This window comes from Trematomus bernacchii, unplaced genomic scaffold, assembly GCF_902827165.1.
Source record: "Trematomus bernacchii unplaced genomic scaffold, fTreBer1.1, whole genome shotgun sequence".
NCBI lineage: Eukaryota > Metazoa > Chordata > Actinopteri > Perciformes > Nototheniidae > Trematomus > Trematomus bernacchii.
The window spans coordinates 1,102,572-1,118,250 of NW_022987640.1; the positions used below are offsets into that span (position 1 = coordinate 1,102,572).

The following is a 15,679-nucleotide window of genomic DNA, read 5'->3' on the forward strand; positions in this document are numbered from 1 at the left end:
TGTTTTAAAGTCTCTTCCGCATTGGCTTCATGCCCCGGAGGTCGCCCCCTTCAATAAATGCCTGGCTTTCCCCACAGCTGGGAGGGAGGGGGGGGGGGGGTCTGGGGTTAATTACTGACAAACATCCACTGACAGCCTCTGGACCATAGACTGTATATATAAAGCTCTGGACACACTGTAGCTTCTGCTAAACCAAATCCTGCGTCAGACTGCGAGAAAACACACTAACGAGAGGAGCAGAAACAGCACCGAGCTGCACGAGCTGCTAACCCGCAGAAACTTCCACAAAACCCGCAGAAACTGCCCCCCTTACAGTCTCCGAAATGTCCTCCTGTGAGTTTGAGTCCCTGGAGAAATGTCTGGAGACCCACCTGCCCGAGGCCGAGCTGTCCGAGGTGAAACGCATCTTATTCGGGAAGGAGACGAAGTGAGTTGGGGTCCAGGAATATGGATCTTTCTTTTTCTTTTTCTTACCATGCTTTTTCTGTTCTATGTTTTCCTTCTTGGTAAATTATTATTCTGCTCAGTCAGTGGACTTTGGTTAGTTCAACTTCTGTCAGAGCTGAACAACCTTTAACCTATGCACATAATAACTTACAGTTTCTATGTCCAGGTGAACCTCACATGTATGTTAAAATAATGTTGTGTTTTAGGCTTTTTTGGTTACAAATGATGCTGGAAAGCACCCTGGTCCAGAATATGTAATACATATATTTTAAAAATGACACATTTTAGTATTTTATAACAAACGTAATAGCAAAAATATGTCGTACAAAATTATTAAAAAAAAGGCAATAGTATAGTTTTTATATTAAAGTTCATTAAAAAGTCAGAGTATAACTTCCATAAAAAAGTCATAAGAGTCATGTTATATGTAAAAAATGCAAAAGTAATTGTTTAATATCTCATAAAGAAATAATAAAAGAATGTCATAGTATAAAATGTTGTAAAAATATATTTAAAAAATCATTAAATGTCATAATATTTTATGACAATTATATAAAAAGTTATTTTATAGTTTGTATTATTTTCACATACAGTACTCACTCATATAAGGAAGCAAAAACGTCACAACCACAAACAACAGACACACCATTAACATAATGTACTAAGAAAAGCTCAAAAGGACAGTTTAATAATCAGTAGCCTAATCACAGAAAATATATACATGCAATAATTATTATATTGTCATTATAGTGCAGTAATAGTCATTCCCAGGGAAAAAAGCTGCAGCATGAGATTAAATGGTGATTAATGTAGATAATTACCTCATTAAACCCCCCAAAATATCAATGTAAAGACCTGAGACCCACCTGAAATACATGTTATTACTGTGTGTCCATTGTGTCCACATTCCCAAAACTCTCCTCTCTGACAGGAAGTTGGATCTGCCGGCAGCTGCTGTCAGCGCCGCCTCAGAGCGGGACTTTGAGCTGCAGGGCTTTGGGTTTGAAGCGTCTCCGGAGCAGCTGAGGCCGGCCAGGAGGACCCGGGTCGGACTGATCCAGAACCAGATCGTGCTGCCCACTGACGCCCCCATCCTGGACCAGGTCTGGATCACACACACGCGTTATTAACACACACCTGACGTGGTTTCCAGTTAGAGTTTACTAAACACTGAGAGACTTTACATAATTTAGATAGAGTATAATGGATAATGTCATGGTATAGTATGTCCTAAAAGTATGTGTAACAGAGTATTCTTACACTCTGGTACTTCTAATTGTATTCAAGTACAAGATCTGAGTACTTCTACTTTTACTGAAGTACAAGATCTGAGTACTTCTACTTTTACTCAAGTAGAAGATCTGAGTACTTCTACTTTTACTCAAGTACAATACTTGAATACTTCTCCCAACTCCGGTTAAATACATCATAAAAAAGTCATAGTATATTACCTCGTAAAAATATATATTTATACAATTTATATATTATGTGATAAAAAATCATTTTCATGTGACAAATATCATAAAAAGTTGATTCCAAAAAATGGAAAGACTAATAAAGAACTGTATGACTATGTCCTCCTCCTCAGATCACTGCGATGCACAGCCGTGTGGGGGAGATGGTGGAAGTGGCGGCCATGTGTGGTGTGAACATCGTCTGCTTTCAGGAGACCTGGAGTGAGTTTCTTTATTAAATCACAGCCACACGTTACACTTCATCTACAGAAACACACTCAGAGTGATTCCTCTCCACAGCCATGCCCTTCGCTTTCTGCACCCGAGAGAAGGAGCCGTGGACGGAGTTTGCAGAGTCTGCAGAGGAAGGAAACACCACGCGATTCTGCCAAGAGGTCAATCATTACTGCAATACAAGTATATAAGAAATACTTACAAGTTAAATCCTGCATTCTGCTCATTTTCAGGTTCATATTAATATATTTAGATGTTTTAGTGGAATTACTCTTAAAGAAAAGCGATCTGAAGGTAGCAGAATGGACCATTGACCTTTGCTTCATCACATCCATCTCTATCTCCCTGTCAATTAAAAACCTGCTTAAAAACAAGTATTTGGGATTACTGTACATCAGATATATTTATTGTCTATATCAGCACAAATGTGTTTTTTGCTTCTCCAGTTAAAGTCCTGCATTCAAAATCTCTCTTAGTAAAAAACCTATAAGTATTAGCATTCAAATGTGCTCCAAAAGTACTCATTCTGCACATTTTAGAATAATATATATCACAATATTGGATTTAAAATATGGGTGAATTATTGGATTAACCACTTTAATGTTGCAGCTGGTAAAGGAGGAGCTTATCTTTTATCATACATAAAAGTACATATGTATAAGTACATATACATATACTGCAGGGTAGCATGTGCATCATAGTCATAGTATATTATGTCATAAATCTATGGTTTAAAAATGTATAATAAACTATGTTAAAGAACATCATAGTATAGTATGTCATAAGTCATTAAATGCCATAACAAGTCATAATATGGTGTAAAAATAATGTAAAAAGTCAAGGTAAAGTATGTCAGAAAATGTCAGAAAAAGTCAAAATATTTTGTTAAAACAATTGAAAGTCTTGGAAAATCATGTCAAAGAAAGTCATAAAAAGTCCCACTAATATTTGATGAAAAGTCATTAAGATGTCATAATATAGTATGAAATAAAACTGTTCATAGACAGAGAGAGTGAAGTACTTTATTTAAAAAGGCAGCTTTCACAATAATACATTCATTTAATAAAAAATAAAGTAAAAGAAATTGCTCTATATGACATTACATTAGTCACCACAACTATTAAAATGAATTAAAAGAAAAAAGTCATAAATATCCACCTATATCATATGGTAGTTTACCTCGGCCTCAGCCATTCATAATCAGGAGAGACGGTTTTGATAAGAATACATATTTATTGCCAGGAATACACAAATGAATGTAATGGAGTTTTGGCGATTAGGCCCCGTTGTGCGGGAGTATCATTCGGGAGGGGAGAACCGATCCGATGAAACCCCCCTGGGGACTTGACCCTGGTGGTGGTGAATGGATAGTTGGGTTCGGTCTGAAGGGGAGGGGCTTAGCTTGACCCTGGTGGTGGTGAATGGATAGTTGGGTTCGGTCTGAAGGGGAGTGGCTTAGCTTGACCCTGGATTCAGAGGGACAGGAGGTGAAAAGGGGTGGAGGAGTGTTGCGTCCAGTCACCTGAAATGACAGCTGTCAGAGGGGAGAGCAGATTTAAAAGTGTTAGCGGAGCGCTATGATAGGCTTGTGAGAATAGAGCGAAGTGATTGGTTAAGCTGGGGAGTGACGCCCCCGATCACTTATTGAGAGGAGAGAGAGTAGTAACATGGACATAGTAAATGAATGAGTAAAGACGGTCTTCCTGGTTGAACTTGCGCTGAGCTCCATTAGTATATTTATATTTAGTATTATTTATGAACCTTTTAAATGATATTAACACTGTGCTTTCTGTCTCTAGCTGGCCAAGAAATACAACATGGTGATTATTTCTCCGATTCTGGAGCGAGATGCTCGGCACAGCACCCTGTGGAACACCGCCGTGGTGATCTCTAACACCGGGAGCGTCCTGGGAAAGACCCGGAAGAACCACATTCCCAGGATCGGAGACTTTAATGAGGTCAGTGTGGGAATTTAGATTTCTTTTACACATTTTTATAGTATTTTATAGATATGACATTTACATATTTTTCTTATTTTTTATTCAAATGTGTTTTAATTCAGACATATATTGTACTTAATTTGATAGTATTTTCCAAATATGTTAATGTTTGTATTTTATATTAGCTATATACATATATACATACACTATACTGTATATTACCCATACAAAAGCTAATATCTTTATTTCATATATATTTTACATATTTTATATAATTTTTCTTATTTTTATTGTTAATTCTTTTTTAAAAGCTTTAATTTTAATGGATATATAGTGTTCATAGTTTTATTATTTGTATTGCACTTCTCTTCTATACAGCTTTCAATTGAACTCAGATGTATTTAACCTTTTTACAGAGCATTTTAAAATATATTTATGTACTATTTTCTTCAATAATCCCCGAAGCAAGTTTCTTGTATGTAAAAAAAAACGTGCTGGGACTTATGCAAATAAATGTAATGTTGACTGTGTTTCTTTTCCCCCTCAGTCCACGTACTACATGGAGGGCGACAGCGGACACACGGTGTTTCAGACGCAGTTCGGGAACATCGCCGTGAATATCTGCTACGGCCGCCATCACCCTCTCAACTGGTTCATGTTCAGCATGAACGGAGCGGAGATCATCTTCAACCCGTCAGCTACTGTCGGAGCGCTCAGGTAAATACACAGTACTGTGAAAGAGGAGATATTCTGCTCCTTCTCAGGTTCATATTAGTGTATTTAGAGGTTTTTATTTTTCTCATGCTGCCTGTGCTGCAGCACCTCTTTTCACCCTCTGTCTGAAACCAGAGCCCAGTCTGCTCTGATTGGTTAGCTGGCCGGCTCTGTTGTGATTGGTCAACCAGCTTAGAGATGTCCCGCCCCTTAGCCTATCAAGTACAATGTGTTGGAGCGCTAGCCAATAGGAGCACGAGTGTTACACAGGGATTTTGTGTCCTTTACAGACCGTTTACATGCACTAAAACATAAAACACACTACAGGAAATGGAAAACCCCAAGAAGCAGAATAGGACCTCTTATATTATCTCTTGTCTGATGATGACGCCCACAATATTATTTTTTGGTGAAACCTGGAATATTTTTGACATCCTCCTGGATTCATCTTACAAATAAATATACACTCACATTATCGTTTTGTCGGAAGAAGTCAATTCTCCCCATGCTTGAATATAATGTATTTTCTTCTGGTCCTCAGTGAGCCCATGTGGTCGATCGAGGCGAGGAACGCAGCGATAGCGAACCACTGCTTCACCTGCGCTATAAACAGAGTGGGGACGGTAAGTTAGTCTCAGTATCTGCAAACATATACATTTAAAGGGGACCTATCATGCAAAATGCACTTTTGTACGTCTTTTATACATGAATATGTGTCCCCGGTGTTCCAGGGAACTCACCAAGTGTCAGAAAACACAACCCTCTCTAGACAGACAGCCACGGCCATTGCCGTTCGAAAGCGCTGGAGACGCTGTAGTACATATGCCAGGCCAGTAGGTGGTGCTGTTCTCACTGAATCTGCCCTTGCAAAAACAGAGCTAAAGAAGTGCAAATTGAGCAAAATGAGGCATGGCTAAAATGCATGATCTGTTTGGTATTTTGAAAAGAAAAAAGTATAAATATGCCTTATATACTGTAGGTATGGTCCTACACTATATTATTCAAATATAGCATGATAGGTCCACTTTAAATTAGAGATTATTAGGTAAATGCAAAAAGAAGAACAATGTCTTTGGCCATCACCACTGATTGAAAGGGAAATGATGTGCATTGTTGTTTTTCCATGCAGGAAACTTTCAAGAGTGAGTTTACATCTGGTGATGGAAAAAAAGGTGAGAGATTTGACATCCAGCTGGATTGATCTTCTTCTTATGTATAGACACATGCATGTTCTAGCATTTGGACTGTCTATGTTGTAATGTATTCACTTTTTAATTTACATACGACATCTATTGCCCGTCTGTCCGTCCTGGGAGAGGGATTCAAGATTCAAAGATTCAAAGGTGTTATTGTCCTATGCACTAAGCTACAGTGTAGAAATGGCAATGAAATGATTCTGACCCGAGCTCCTCCAACAATGCAACATCTATAATAAAATACAAAATAGATAGTAGTGCAAAAAGCTTATCCTCCTCTGTTGCTCTCCCCGAGGTTTTATAAAATGTTTTCCCCGTTAACCGTGGGGTTCTTCCGTTAACCGTGGGGTTCTTCCGTTAACCGTGGGGTTTCTTCCGTTAACCCTGGGGTTTCTTCCGTTAACCCTGGGGTTTCTTCCGTTAACCCTGGGGTTTCTTCCGTTAACCCTGGGGTTTCTTCCGTTAACCCTGGGGTTTCTTCCGTTAACCCTGGGGTTTCTTCCGTTAACCGTGGGGTTTCTTCCGTTAACCGTGGGGTTTCTTCCGTTAACCGTGGGGTTTCTTCCGTTAACCGTGGGGTTTCTTCCGTTAACTGTGGGGTTTCTTCCGTTAACCGTGGGTTTCTTCCGTTAACCGTGGGGTTCTTCCGTTAACCGTGGGGTTCTTTCGTTAACAGTGGGGTTTCTTCCGTTAACCGCGGGGTTTCTTCCGTTAACCGTGGGATTCTTTCGTTAACCGCGGGGTTTCTTTCGTTAACCGTGGGATTCTTTCGTTAACCGTGGGATTCTTCCGTTAACCGTGGGGTTCTTCCGTTAACCGTGGGGTTCTTTCGTTAACCGTGGGTTTCTTTCGTTAAACCGTGGGGTTTCTTCCGTTAACCGCGGGGTTCTTTCGTTAACCGTGGGGTTTCTTCCGTTAACCGTGGGGTTTCTTCCGTTAACCCTGGGGTTCTTTCGTTAACCGTGGGGTTTCTTTCGTTAACAGTGGGGTTCTTTCGTTAACCGTGGGGTTCTTTCGTTAACCGTGGGGTTTCTTCCGTTAACCGTGGGGTTTCTTCCGTTAACCGTGGGGTTTCTTTCGTTAACCGTGGGGTTTCTTCCGTTAACCGTGGGGTTTCTTCCGTTAACCGTGGGGTTTCTTCCGTTAACCGTGGGGTTTCTTTCCGTTAACCGTGGGGTTCTTTCGTTAACAGTGGGGTTCTTTCGTTAACCGTGGGGTTCTTTCGTTAACCGTGGGGTTTCTTCCGTTAACCGTGGGGTTTCTTCCGTTAACCGTGGGGTTTCTTCCGTTAACCGTGGGGTTCTTTTGTTAACCGTGGGGTTTCTTCCGTTAACCGTGGGGTTCTTCCGTTAACCGCGGGGTTCTTCCGTTAACCGTGGGTTTCTTTCGTTAACCGTGGGGTTCTTCCGTTAACCGTGGGGGTTCTTTCGTTAACCGTGGGTTTCTTTCGTTAACCGTGGGGTTTCTTCCGTTAACCGCGGGGTTCTTCCGTTAACCGTGGGGTTCTTTCGTTAACCGTGGGGTTTCTTCCGTTAACCGTGGGGTTTCTTCCGTTAACCGTGGGGTTCTTTCGTTAACCGTGGGGTTCTTTCGTTAACCGTGGGTTTCTTTTGTTAACCGTGGGTTTCTTCCGTTAACCGTGGGTTTCTTCCGTTAACCGTGGGGTTCTTTCGTTAACCGTGGGGTTCTTCCGTTAACCGAGGGGTTTCTTCCGTTAACCGTGGGGTTATTTTGTTAACCGAGGTTTTTTTTCCGTTAACCGTGGGGTTCTTTCGTTAACCGTGGGGTTTCTTCCGTTAACCGTGGGGTTCTTCCGTTAACCGTGGGGTTTCTTCCGTTAACCGTGGGGTTATTTCGTTAACCGAGGTTTTTTTTCCGTTAACCGAGGGGTTTCTTCCGTTAACCGAGGTTTTTTTTCCGTTAACCGTGGGGTTCTTTCGTTAACTGAGGGGTTTCTTTCGTTAACCGAGGGGTTTCTTTAGTTAATTGTGGGGTTTCTTCCGTCCTGTTCTTTGATATATCTTACAAGATCAGCGCCACAGTATTGCCCTCATATTATATTTTTCTAGAAAAAACCCTGAATTGTTTCAGTCCCAGTTGGAGTAACAGATTCTCTCCTGATGTTTGCAGCCCACCATGACTTCGGGCACTTCTACGGCTCCAGCTACGTGTCGGCCCCAGACGGCAGCCGCTCTCCGGGTCTCTCCAGGACCAGAGACGGGCTGCTGGTGGTGGAGATGGATCTGAACCTGAACAGACAAATCAGTGATAAATGGAGCTTCAAGGTACATATAACAATTGTGTAAACAGCTCCCTTTGTGACACATGTTTAGCTTTGTTATGCCTATAGATATTTTGTATATTGTTTGACATACTATTGTGTTTTTAAGGATTTTTCACTTCTATACAACATGTTAAAAAATATTGTTCAACATGATATATATTTGAAATACTATACAATGACTTTTATTTTATATTTTTCAGCATACTACATTATTACCCTTTTACATTATGTATTTTAAACATACTATACTATGACTTCTTTATACTTTTTGACCTACTTTACCGTGTTTTTTCATATTTTAAAAAATAACTATACTATGTCTTTTTCCTAGATATTTTCAACCCACAATACTATGACTTTTTGAATATTTTTTTCAACATACTATATTACTTTTTGGACTTAATATACTATGTTTTTTTTCATGATATTTTTCAAACTATACCTAGAGTTTTTAATGATGAATGAAATGTTCTCATAATTGTCGAGATGCTATACAATTAATTTGTTCATATTAAAACAAAATCTATACTCTTGACTTTTTCCTTAATATTTTAAAAATAGTACGACATGTTTTTTTTCGACTTACAATACTATGACAAGATATTCTTCGACATACTACACTATGACTCATTTTGAAAAGATATTTAAAATACTATATTGTGACTTTTTTCATGATATTTTAGATATAAAATGATGTTCTTCTACATACTATTACATACAATACAATGACATTTTCAACAATCTATATTATCGATGTCTTCATATTTCATGACTTTTTTCACCATATTGTTGACATTATATACCATGAGTATATCATATGGTTTTCATATTTGTATCATATAGTATACAACTATAGAATGACTTTTTTTTAATTATTCAACAAACCATTCTATGGATTTTCTAAAAATAGTTTTACTTACTATACTATGACTTTTCTTTTTTACTTACAATACTACGTCTTTTTTTCAACATACAGTACTATACTACGACTTTTTATTTTGACATACTATACGATGTTTTTTTATTTTTCTACATACTATACTATGACTTTTGTCGTCGTATTAATATTACTATTCTCCTGGATGACTGTTAATCTCAGACTGTCCTTCTCTCTGCAGATGACTGGCCGTTACCCTGAGTACGCAGAGGAACTCACCGAGGCGGTCAAACATGACTTCAAACCAAAAGTTGTGAAGGAGTAAAGGATATTCCTCTTTAGTAAAATAAAGTATGAAACAAACCAGGTTCAGACCCTGTTATAAATGTGTCTGTAGCGGCCAAAATAATAAAGAAATGATCCAGGCAGGAGTCGCTTTGTTCCATTTATTTCATATCACAATGTACGGTTTCCTGTTCCTTTCCTGAAGCCTTTCCTTCGTGGCTTTATTTGTTTAATCCTGTTTGAATCACCATGTTAAAAAAAAATATGCCTATTAATGCTCTACTTCCACCACCACCTGTGTCCAATATATACGATTACACCAGGTGCCCAAAGATGCCTTCAAAAGAAAAGGACATGGTTAAACCATACACCCCAGCACGTGCACTCCGCTCTGCATCGGCCAAACGGCTCGCTGCACCCTCACTGCGAGGGGGACCCAAGTTCCCATCAGCAAAAACACGTGGGTTTGCTATCCTGGCTCCAAAATGGTGGAATGAGTTCCCCATTGACATCAGGACAGCAGAAAGCTTACACATCTTCCGGCGCAGACTGAAAACTCATCTCTTTCGACTCCACTTCGAGAAATAGAATTACTATCAAAGAATTACTAACAAAGCACTTATATACTAACAAAGCACTTATATACTAACAAAGCACTTATATACTAACAAAGCACTTATATACTAACAAAGGACTGGCTTATCTAAAGCCAGTTGAGTAGCACTTGAAATGTTTTTGCTCTATGAAACCGGATGTACTTACAGTATATGATTCTGTTTTCTTCAAGTTTGTATCTTCTTGGTCGAATGCACTTATTGTATGTCGCTTTGGATAAAAGCGTCAGCTAAATGCAATGTAAAAAAAAAGCATAAAAAACGACTTAAAGGGGACCTACCATGCAAAATGCACTTTTGTACGTCTTTTATACATGAATATGTGTCCCCGGTGTTCCAGGGAACTCACCAAGTGTCAGAAAACACAACCCTCTCTATTTTCCTCCATACCCAAATCTCTAAAAAAGGGGCTGCAACGGATCTGATAAAAACTGATCCAGATTTGAACACTGTCCTGACGTCAGGACGGTGGCACTACGGCTATTGGGCCAACTCCACCAATCAGGAGGAGACAACCACGGCATTGCCGTTCGAAAGCGCTGGAGACGCTGTAGTACATATGCCAGGCCTGTAGGTGGTGCTGTTCTCACAGAATCAGCCCTTGCAAAAACAGAGCTAACATTTTTCAAATTGAGCGAAATGAGGCATGGCTAAAATGCATGATCTGTTTGGTATTTTGAAAAAAAAAAAGTATAAATATGCCTTATATAGGTATGGTCCTACACTATATTATTCAAATATAGCATGATAGGTCCACTTTAAATAATATCAAGAAACAAAAACAGCGAGAAAATAAATGTTTAATTCTTAAATACTATAAAGCAATATATATCTCCAACAGTGTCTGTCTTAAATACTGATTGCATTTAGTTGGAAGAAAACTTAATTCCAAAATCAATCCCAGGCGGATCTAGAAAAATATTCATGGGGTGGCAAGAGGGTGGCAGGAGAATTTGAGGGGTGGCATCCCCTGGCAGAAGTATATGCTGATTTAATCGCAGTCATATCAATCAATGTTAACTTGGAAAGCCACAATATTTATATTTTAACTCAATAACATAGGTGACATTATTGTGGCACATCAGTAAAGCCTTAAATAGAAATATATAAGGTGGCAGACATAATTGAATGAATTTTAACTGAACAATAACTGAATGAGTTTGTCTCACTCTTAGACCAGCAGGGGTACCAAATCTATGCAGACTGCTGCAATAAGTACATTAATTAACTGTTTGTCTGAATTAATATGATACTATTAACAATCATATTATTCCTATCAGCTGTCAATCACTGTTATGATTCACATATTCAGTGTTATTATTAACGGGAGGCACCGTGGACTCCACCTGAAGCTGTTGAGGACAATACCAGACCGGCATATGGTTAAGTTCATCATGGAGACGCTTACCAACCGCAGCTTTGTCCTCCAGACCAGCAATGGCCAACGCAGCAGGCTCAGAAGACTGAGGAACGGTGTTCTGCAGGAGTCGGTTCTCTCGCCGATGCTGTTCAACATTTATGTACATGACCTACCTGACACAACATCCAGAAAGTACGGCTATGCAGACGATCTAGCCATCATGCTGAGACGACCAACATGGAAGGCAATGGAAGATGGCCTTAACGACGACATGGGCACCCTGGTAGCATACTTTCAAAGGTGGCGTCTACAGCTCAACATCGGAAAGACAGTAGGAGCGGCATACCATCTTAGCACCAGAGAAGCTAGGAGGGAACTTGAGGTGTGTGTCAACAATAAACGTCTGGACGTCCAGCAAGCCCCGAAGTAGAGCTATGTTTGCTGGGTCTTCAGGGAGGAGAGGGAGGGGGTCTGTGGAGCTCTGAGGGTCCTCTGAGAGGAGAGGAGGGAAGGAGATGAGGAGGGGAGGAAGGGAGTGAAGGGAGTGAGGAAGGAGGTTCAGTCTCCTGGATCACGTTAGGAAGGGGTGTCTCTGTGATGGGGTCCTGTGGGGGGGGGGGTCCTGGGAAGGGGACACAGCGGGGGACGTCTCCTCGGAGGAACTCACCTCGATGGACTCTAAGGAATCTGAGGTTTCTTCTTCTCCATTGAGACACATCTGTTGGAGGGTAAAAAGAAAAGATTTAAAAGAAGGTTTCAACCACAAATCATCATTTTGGTGTCAATTAAAGAGGACGTGTTTAGTTTCAGGTTCACAGTTAGTGTGAACGCACAGGATAAGGAGTTTTATATATAAAAGCGCCCCTCCCCTCTCAGGGTTAGGGTTAGGGTTAACACACAATACTACTACTACTACTACTACTACTTCAACAACTACTACTACTAATTCTACTACTCCAACTACTTCTACTAGTACTTACAGTAAAAACGACTTACAACTATTAAATCAATCAGCTATCTCAGGACATTGAGGCTATACATTTACAGTGGAGGAAACAAGTATTTAACCCCCTTCAGATTTTCTAAGTTTACCAACTTATTTTACAACTAAAAGCTCTTTCCAGATGAAGAGCAGGTTGTAACCGAGGCTCTGTGTCGGTCAGAGTCTGAGCGCTGCTCCTCCTCCTGGAATGACTCAGAGTTTGATAAGCCCTCCCTCTTCTTCCTGCTCTCAGACACAGCCAGCTCCACTCTGTGTTTCCTGGTTCCTCCCCTTCAGATCCACACTGAGGAGGAGGGGTGTAACCAACATGTGGGTAAAGAACAAGAGCTGATAGGCCACATTCACTGCGCACACACATCCTGTTCAGATAACCTGTCACACTAGTTTCAGCTCTCAGGAAGTGAAACTCACACACTCGCTGCTGCTGAGAGGGGAAATGGCGCAGAAAGGAGTTCAGCTGGACCGGGAAACCTTCTCTTGTTCCATCTGTCTGGATCTACTGAAGGATCCGGTGGCTATTCCCTGTGGACACAGCTACTGCATGAAGTGTATTACAGGCTTCTGGGACGGAGAGGATGAGAAGAAGATCCACAGCTGCCCTCAGTGTAGGCAGAGCTTCACACCGAGGCCTGTCCTGCTGAAAAACACCATGTTAGCAGCTTTAGTGGAGGAGCTGAAGAAGACTGGACCCCCACCTGCTCCTGCTGATCTCTGCTATGCTGGAGCTGAAGATGTGGCCTGTGATGTCTGCACTGGGAGGAAACTGAGAGCCTGTAAGTCCTGCCTCGTGTGTCTGGCCTCTTACTGTGACCAACACCTCCAGCCTCATTATGAATTACCTGTCTTTAAAAAACACAAGCTGGTGGAGCCCTCCAAGAAGCTCCAGGAGAACATCTGCTCTCGTCACGACGAGGTGATGAAGCTGTTCTGCCGCACTGATCAGCAGTGTATCTGTTCTCTCTGCTCTGTGGACGAACACAAAGGCCACGACACAGTGTCAGCTGCAGCAGAAAGGACTGAGAGGCAGAGAGAGCTGGAGGGGAGTCGAATAAACATCCAGCAGAGAATCCAGGACGGAGAGAAGGAGGTGAAGCTGCTTCAGCAGGAGGTGGAGGCCGTCAATGGCTCTGCTGATAAAGCAGTGGAGGACAGTGAGAAGACGTTCACTGAGCTGATCCGTCTCATGGAGAAAAGAAGCTCTGATGTGAAGCAGCAGCTCAGATCCCAGCAGAAGAGAGAAGTGAGTCGAGTCAAAGAGCTTCAGGAGAAGCTGGAGCAGGAGATGGCTGAGCTGAAGAGGAGAGACGCTGAGCTGAAGCTGCTGTCTCACACAGAGGATCACAACCAGTTTCTGCACAGCTACCCCTCACTGTCAGCCCTCAGTGAACCTACACACTCATCCTGCATCAACATCCGTCCTCTGAGATACTTTGAGGACGTGACGGCGGCCCTGTCAGCAGTCAGAGACAAACTACAGGACGTCCTGACAGAGGAATGGACAAACGTCTCACCGACTGAAGTGGAGGTTTTACCGTCAGCAGCAGAGCCCACCACCAGAGCTGGGTTCTTAAAATATTCACATGAGATCACTCTGGATCCAAACACAGCAGAAACACTGCTGGTATTATCTGAGGGGAGCAGAAAAGCAACATACATGAAACAAGACCAGTCTTATTCTAGTCACCCAGACAGATTCATTTATTATCCTCAGGTCCTGAGTAGAGAGAGTCTGACTGGACGTTGTTACTGGGAGGTGGAGAGGAGAGGGGGAGGAGTTCGTGTAGCAGTCGCATACAAGAATATCAGCAGAGCAGGGGTGGAAAGTATATTTGGAAACAATGACAAATCTTGGTCCTTAGATTGTAACCAAAACAGTTATAGATTTTGTTACAACCGTATCAGCACTCCCGTCTCAGGTCCTCAGTCCTCCAGAGTAGGAGTGTACCTGGATCACAGAGCAGGTATTCTGTCCTTCTACAGCGTCTCTGAAACCATGACTCTCCTCCACAGAGTCCAGACCACATTCACTCAGCCGCTACATGCTGGACTTTATCTTTATAATGGAGCCACTGCTGAGTTTTGTAAACTCAAATAGCCTGAAGTCATTGGAGGAACTCTTCTACTTCTTAAAGTCACCGTGTGTCCATCAGAGCTGATTGTCCATGTCTTCACTGTGCAGAGATCAGCTGTCAATCAAACATGATGGGATGTGCTCAACATCTTCTCATGAGTTGTTCTGTAGATGTTGAACTTTCTTCCGGCTCCTTCCTGTGTCTGTGTAGCCATGGAGGCTGTCACTGCTCAGGAGGATCCTTGTTCACCTGAACTGATATGTAAACTTTGCTCTAAATATGTGTTGGATATTTCTTTTGATTCTTGTTGTTGTTTCTCTTGTAATGCACGAGTCTTCAGAGAGAAAGCAGCAGAGCTTCTTTTATTGGACACATTTTATTCTGGCATAAAGACATTTATAATCACATGTATTATTCTGACAGATTAAATGTTATTGTTGCCCAAATTAACTAACAAATGAGTTCCCAGATGGTTATAACACTTATTTCATCATAACATGTTTATTTAAAATGATATTACTTACTGTCATGATCATAATCAATAAGTACATCATTTATTATTCTCCTGTAAATAGCTTAGAGTCTTTGCTTGGGAAATAAAATGTTATTTTTTTGCAGACTAATTGTTGTTGTTGTTGTTGTTGTTATCCAAATAGAAAGTGGGTACTCTGATGTTTTATAGAACATAACTTATCATGATAATAATCAATAAGGAAATCATGTATGATTCTGTTTGAAATAGCTGAGATGAAACACATCCATGGTGTGGATAAAGTGAAACTGATCATGAAATCATTGAACAGACTTTACTGATGGGATGTGTGATCAAATGAAATGTTTGGATGGTCTACCCTACTTTTATAATTTTCTAATCATAAATCTATCGATTCGATTTATGATAGACTTTTGAAACTACAAGAAGATAAGGAGGACTTTTACAAAAATGTAATAGAGATTTTTGTCCAGAAGGATAGGCAAATGGACTTCATCTTCAAGCAGGGGCGGATCTAGAAAAATATCCATGGGGTGGCAAGAGGGTGGCAGGAGAATTTGAGGGGTGGCATCCCCTGGCAGAAGTATATGCTGATTTAATCGCAGTCATATCAATCAATGTTAACTTGGAAAGCCACAATATTTATATTTTAACTCAATAACATTTGGTGACATTATTGTGGCACATCAGTAAAGCCTTACATATA

The 15,679-nt window shown here is 40.9% G+C and overlaps 2 protein-coding genes across 2 annotated transcripts; both read left to right on the top strand.

Moving 5' to 3' along the window:
- Positions 1–96: 96 nt before the first annotated feature.
- upb1 (ureidopropionase, beta) lies at positions 97–9,567 on the top strand. Its single transcript, XM_034133213.1, has 10 exons — positions 97–427; positions 1,379–1,550; positions 2,036–2,123; positions 2,202–2,296; positions 3,935–4,093; positions 4,623–4,792; positions 5,331–5,412; positions 5,919–5,961; positions 8,116–8,270; positions 9,388–9,567. The coding sequence occupies exons 1-10, from the start codon at positions 324–326 to the stop codon at positions 9,469–9,471; spliced, it is 1,152 nt and encodes a 383-aa protein (XP_033989104.1). The 5' UTR covers positions 97–323; the 3' UTR covers positions 9,472–9,567.
- Positions 9,568–12,658: 3,091 nt separating this feature from the next.
- On the top strand, positions 12,659–15,323 carry LOC117484781 (tripartite motif-containing protein 16-like). Its single transcript, XM_034133214.1, has one exon. It carries the CDS (start codon positions 12,845–12,847, stop codon positions 14,501–14,503), a length of 1,659 nt encoding a protein of 552 aa, XP_033989105.1. The 5' UTR covers positions 12,659–12,844; the 3' UTR covers positions 14,504–15,323.
- Positions 15,324–15,679: the final 356 nt, after the last annotated feature.

Coding starts and splice junctions, on each gene's coding strand:
- LOC117484781 (XM_034133214.1), top strand. CDS start 12,845: ATGGCGCAGAAAGGAGTTCAGCTGGACCGGGAAACCTTCTCTTGTTCC.
- upb1 (XM_034133213.1), top strand. CDS start 324: ATGTCCTCCTGTGAGTTTGAGTCCCTGGAGAAATGTCTGGAGACCCAC. Junction 428..1,378: donor TTATTCGGGAAGGAGACGAA/GTGAGTTGGGGT, acceptor CCTCTCTGACAG/GAAGTTGGATCTGCCGGCAG. Junction 1,551..2,035: donor ACGCCCCCATCCTGGACCAG/GTCTGGATCACA, acceptor CCTCCTCCTCAG/ATCACTGCGATGCACAGCCG.